General features: G+C 40.0%; 1 protein-coding gene across 1 annotated transcript; it reads right to left on the bottom strand.

Moving 5' to 3' along the window:
- Nucleotides 1-201: 201 nt before the first annotated feature.
- On the bottom strand, nucleotides 202-2,829 carry LOC140246879 (toll-like receptor 8). Its single transcript, XM_072326204.1, has one exon. It carries the CDS (start codon nucleotides 2,827-2,829, stop codon nucleotides 202-204), a length of 2,628 nt encoding a protein of 875 aa, XP_072182305.1.
- Between the last annotated feature and the right edge of the window lie 3,368 nt (nucleotides 2,830-6,197).

Genomic DNA, 6,197 nt, shown 5'->3' on the forward strand with positions numbered 1-6,197 from the left:
AGAGAGAGAGAGAGATTGACATAAAACCTCAGATACAAATGTATTCCTAATAATGACAAGAAAGATAGGAAGTAAAAGGGCTCGACCCTACAAACTAATTACAGTCAATTCCACGCGCGTCGACTGCGCTTGTTTCGAAAAAAAACAAAAACAACAACAACAACAACAAAACCGGCTTCGATTTAAAATTAATATCATCCACTATGGAGGAACCAGGGGATTACAACACCTGTTGACGGTCATGTATTTTCCGAGCTTTTCCCAGAAGTAGGGCTGCCCTTCAGGGTCTCGTGGCCACATGAGATAAGCTCGGTTATCACTGAGGAATAGACGGATCAGGAATGGCAGGTCGGCGTCAGGTATTTCTTCCAGAAACACAAGCACGATCTTTTCTACCTGCGCCTCATTAACATAATCCAGAGCGATTCGGAATTTGAGAAGGAACATGTGGTTCTTGAGAGCATTGGCGCTGATAAGAAAGACCACCTTGAAGCTGTTTTCCACAAGTAGGCTGACTGAATCCAAGTAGTACATCCCAAGCCTTAGGGCCTCATCTCCGATGGCAATTCTGGCATATCCAGGCAGGTTCTCTTCTAGACCACGTCTGAAGATTTCTTCCGTCCACTCTTCCTCCTCATCATGGAAGATAACGTACATATCAAACTTGAAATCTTCCCGTTGCTGTTGGGGAACGATTTCCCGGTAACCTATGAAGTGGATCTTGCACAGAAAGAATCCATACCTGATTTTCCAGCGATTGTAGTAAACCAAGATCAGACCAATTGTAGTACATAAAGCGCTGGCTGCCACTGAGGAATAGAGAATAATCGGTGTACCGCACTCTCTACCTGGATCAAAATCAATCAAGGGCTTTCCTGCGGCGGATTTTAAAGAGCCGGTGTAAGCACACATGGGTGTGTCAGGAAAGTAGCAATCAGATTTTGCTTTGATCCATTTAGGCAACCATTTAAGGGAACAGTTGCAATTCCAAGGATTTCTTTCCAGAAATAGTGTCAAGAGCGTTTTCTGTACAGGCTCAAATATGTTGTGGTCTAGCATGACAAGATCATTATCTGAAAGTTTTAAAAAGGTTAGGTTCTCAACATATTGAAACAGATTGCCGTCCAGCGATTGCAGCCTATTTTCATCTAAGAATAATCGTTGCAGTTGGACTGTATCCATAAAAAAACCTTTGGGAATAAAACGTAAACGATTCTGCCTTAGTTCGAGTGTTTGTAGACTGAAAAGCCCATAAAGAAGCGTTCCAGGCAAATCTTCAACTTTGGCATTGTTTAAGATTAAATCTGTTAAATTGCTCAAGTCTTTAAAAAAAGAAGGGGGTGTAAACATCAACTCTATATATGTAAGGTTCAATACGTGTAAATCATGCAACCCTTGAAAAGAAGATGCACCTTCTGTATAATTCCAAAAATTTGTAGCCTCAATATCAGCTTCTGCAAAATCTATTTTCTGTAGAAGAGGAGTGTTTCTTTGAAATACTCCAGGGGAAACCATACCGATGGGAATTCTCTTTGCTCTGAAAAAATCTAAGATTTTCAGCGAGGGCATATTCAGTTGGAGCACACCCCCAAAATAGCAATCAGAAAATTTGAGAGTGTTCAAAAACTCTAGATCCGAAAGTAAATTGTGCGATGCTGGCATCAAATTGTTCCCAGATAAATCTAAAACCTCCAAGCTTTCCAGACCTCTAAATGTTTGAGTCCCTATTTGCTCAAATTGATTTTCTTGGAGGTAAAGGTGTGTTAGACTCACATTCCACTTATCACTGTTCAGATTTATAGCAGAAATTTCGTTGTTTCTCAGGTGAAGCACTCGCAGTTCAGACATACCGGAAAAATAGTTGGGTTTAATCACTTTCAGGTTGTTGTAACCAAGGTTCAATTCACAGATTCTTGTTAAATTTTCGAACCCTCTTGGAATTAGCAGTTGAAGTTCATTCGTGGCAAGGTCTAGCACCTTGAGCTGTTCTCCAAATGTTGTATCAAATAGTCCAGGTCGTAAGGAGGTGAGGCCTATATTTCTGATATGTACGGATGCTATTGTTGACGATGACCTTAGACTCTCAAAGAGGTGATGGAGCTCCTTTTCTGGTAGCCGTGCGTTGCTCATGTTAAGGCTTCGCACTTTTAGGGTCGAAATGGTTGCTGGGCTGACGAGGCTTATCGGGTTGTTGGAGAGATCAAGGAATTCTACCCTGCAATCCATGAGAAAAGATTGTTCTGAAAGTTCAGTGAATTTATTTCTCGAAAGTGACACAAAGGAAAGGGTTACGTTGTGGCAATTCGTCCAGTTAACGTATTCCAAATCGTTTCCCATTAAATTTAATGACAATGTTCTGGTAATTGCACTTAAGAAACCAATCTCGAAATGTCCCAAGCTACAATATCTTAGCTCAATATTTCTGAGAGCAGTGCTGCCAAACATGTCTGCTCGTAGCACTGGAAGAAATCTGTTTACCGATAGGTCTAGATTTTGCAGAAATGACAGCATTGAGAACGTTCCGCTAGCTATAAACGAAATGTTATTGTAGCGCAAGTTTATCACATGCAATTGTTTGTAGGAGAAGAACGATGTACTGTACAAAGCGGTGATCTCGTTACCCCACAAATAGAATATTTCAGCATCATATGGCAGATCCTCCGGCACCGATGTCAGTCCCACTCTAATGCAGTACACTTCGCGCAGTGGACGTTTATAAGCACAGGGTGAGACTGGATCCGCTGCGGAGCCCGTCCTCATTAAAGACATCGAGCTGAAGACGTTCATCGATATGAACAGGACAAGTAGCGCGCTGTCCTTGTAATGCATGACTACCCCTGTTGTGCCCTTACTCTGTGCATAAAAAAAGAAGAAGAATAAGAAAAAGAAGAAGAAAAGAAAATACACACACAGAGAGAAAAAGGAAAGGAATGACAAACATTTTTGCTTCAAAAAGGTTTTAGGATAAAAACACACAAAGAAACAAAAAACTACAAAAAATAACCTCGAAATTACAATCCACCTATGTGCTTATGGACGTGCCAAACTCGACCCAAAATGCATTGTATCTCAACACGAGTATCAACTGCAGCTTTTGAATCACATGCTGTATTGCGCTGGCAATAAGCTGTATCTCTATTGCAAAGATATGGGTTCCGCCATTTCCTGACCCACTTCATCTGACACACTCTTTCTGACACACTTTTTTTGCCATTCATTTTGTACACGGGGCAGTTTTCATGAGACGGCCTCTGTTATTGGCAACTGTGCTAATGAATATTCATCAGCCTTGCGATAAGTTTTTCATAATAAGTCACTCGGTCTGATTCTGTGTCTGTGATTGGCTTTTAGCTATTGACTTACGCGTGATATCGATCTCCTCAAGGGGGTCCATGACGATATCTGATTACCAGTGTGCGTGTGTGTGTTGAATTGCGTTTTAGTGCCAGTGAGTGTGGCATAACTTCTGCAGGTTTCATGTCCATTTCTCTCTCTTTTTCTCTCTTTTGCTTTCGTATCATCTTATCTCTGTTATTCTTAGAGTACAATCGTACTACCACAAGTGTTTTCCCCCATTTTTTGAAGTGATTATCTCGTTTGCAACAATTTAGAGGTGAGTTTTTGTTCGAGTGTTTGTTGAGTTTTTTGATTGAACACGATGTAGATTATCTACGTGTGTGCGAGAACATTCATGGTACCCACTCGTTTGTTTCCGTGTGCATTTTTACCGTACAGTGTCTTCATTGTTCGTCTTCCAAGCAGCGAGTTTTCACCCTAGTTTTCCTCAACGTAGTTTTTTACCTCAATTTTTTTTTTTTTTTTTTTTTTTCGGTGCAAGATGTTCACTGTATTTTTTCTACGGTAAAATGCCATCGTTGATGATCTCCGTGTATTCATTACTAGTTTTCCACCTCCGTTTCATTTTGTGTACAACTAACATTGATAAAGTCTAACGTAGTTAGCTACAAAGTCTGCTATGTCTGTATGCTGATGTGTTTTTGTGAGCTGGGAGTGACTATGGTGGGAATGATATTCAGGGTTTTGCTGTGGTTGAGATGATAGTGATGATGATCATAATGATTCTGGTGATGATATACGAACCCTTTTGATGATGCAATTTATTTCGTGTGACCATGACGTTGATCATTGATGGCGAGAACGACACGAGTAGCCTAGCCTAGGCCAAGGACGAGAGTGACACTGTCCACGGGGGCTGTTGCTCGCTCATGCACAGGAGTGGTCTAGACCTAGAGACCTGCATTTAATCAGTTTTTTTTTTTTAACCTTTTGGTTGTTCACTTGGGTTAGTGCTCCAAAAATTCGTTTCTCTAAAGAAACTCAACCAAAAGCTTGACAATAAGGTTGCCTCAGGGCTATTCTTTAGTAAATATTAGATCTAAATGGCGATGCTAATTTAGTTTTCATTTTAAGAACTCGATTGTATCCCATTTTCTTTGCTCATTTTTCAAATGATAAATTATTTAGAACTGTAAATTTACTTAAATTCTGATGTACTGCATTCACCATTGTAAAAATCAATAAAAAAAGAGCCCGCTGAGCAGGTGTTTCATTCTATCCTTTTCATTCCCTTCCTATCGTGTTGGTTTCCTTCCTGTCACTTCCTTCTTTGACCCTGGACGGAAGAAAAAAAAAATCCCATCTTGCCATGTAAAGACAGAACACATACCATCATGAAATATTATGACATTAGAATAGTTTTAAAAGATTATGTAAGTCATCAAGATTCTTGTGTGTGAAAATAGATAATAAGTAAAAGGTGATTTCTTACAAAGCAGTTCTTTCAAATGTCCAACAGCCTCAGAACAGCTTCGATAATGAAGCTAGTGAAATCTCAAAACTATCGTGGCAACAAGTGATATTGATAGGAAATTCTGACAAAAACTGTCACAACATTTGATGTTTAAATTTGTCTAGTTTTATTGGATTAGGTCATGAAACTATAAATGCCACCGATAAAATCACAATCGCTCTCAATTTGAACAGAGGCAGTAGGGTAGGAATGACTCAGCAAACAGCTGATTATTTATGCGTGGTATCCATGGGCAACTGCGGGGTAACTGGAAGAAGACGCACGAAGTTTAGACTTGAGTCAAGAACTATTATTTATTATCAATTTTTTATTCAAAACATTTTTTTTCTTTGGATTTCAAAAAAAAGGTCAAAATATTTCATATTACGCTTCTTAAATGTATTATGAATATAAATATGAAGAATTTTTATCGTGATTTCATGAAGAATTAGAATTATTATGAATATATAAATACTAGACGGGCTGAACAATGAAGTCTAATTTTGCCCCAAGAATTTGCAGCCCACCGTACGTGCTGGTGGTGCATTCCTAGCGTTCTTGCCGCACTCTCCCAGCCACGTGCAAGCATGCATGCAACAGTCACCAACAGTCACATAGAGTACATGTTTAGCTACTTCACCGATCTCACTCCTGATCTCTTGCAAAGAAAACCTTTACAAGTGTAGAAAATTCTCTCGAAACTAAGCCAGACATGAATTTGGAACATACATTACAGTGTCAAGACCTTTTCAGTGGACTTTGTTTTCGCTATTTGTCTGTTTAGCTCTGGAATGTACGACTTCTTACGTCCGATTTGTTTTTTACCTCACCACGTGGTACTGTTTTTTTTTCAGCCCCATGCTTCCTCCATATGCACACATGTTGTAAACACACACAAGCCACCGGCACCGCGATCGAAGTTTGAGCGATAGCGATAACATGTGTGGAGCAGACATGCGGATTTCAGCACAGATGAGTAGTTGAACGTATCACGATTGTAAAACAAATATTTTTCTATGTCTCTGCCAATTTGAATTAGGTTATCTAATCATAGATGGATTACGATTTTATTCTAAAATAGATTAGCTATGGCAAGAATTTGCTTACATGAGAGTTATTTGATAACATTGCAAAATAAAACCCCCGTCATTGAATGAAATGTTCCAGAGCTATCTCGGGGGGGGGGGGGGGGGGGGTTGGGAGCATGAATACCCTTCGGGTGTAGATCGCGCCGTAGGGAAGATCGCGCCCAAGTTCACTGTCGACTTACTAGGCAGGCACGAAGATTACTAGTACACAGAGGCCCGTACGTGGATGGGTTAAGCAGCTGAAAAAAAAAAAAAAAGGTACTGGAAGCCCACGTAGTAGCAAGGCCTACACGTGGATG

This window comes from Diadema setosum, chromosome 3 (assembly GCF_964275005.1).
Source record: "Diadema setosum chromosome 3, eeDiaSeto1, whole genome shotgun sequence".
Taxonomy (NCBI): Eukaryota; Metazoa; Echinodermata; class Echinoidea; order Diadematoida; family Diadematidae; genus Diadema; species Diadema setosum.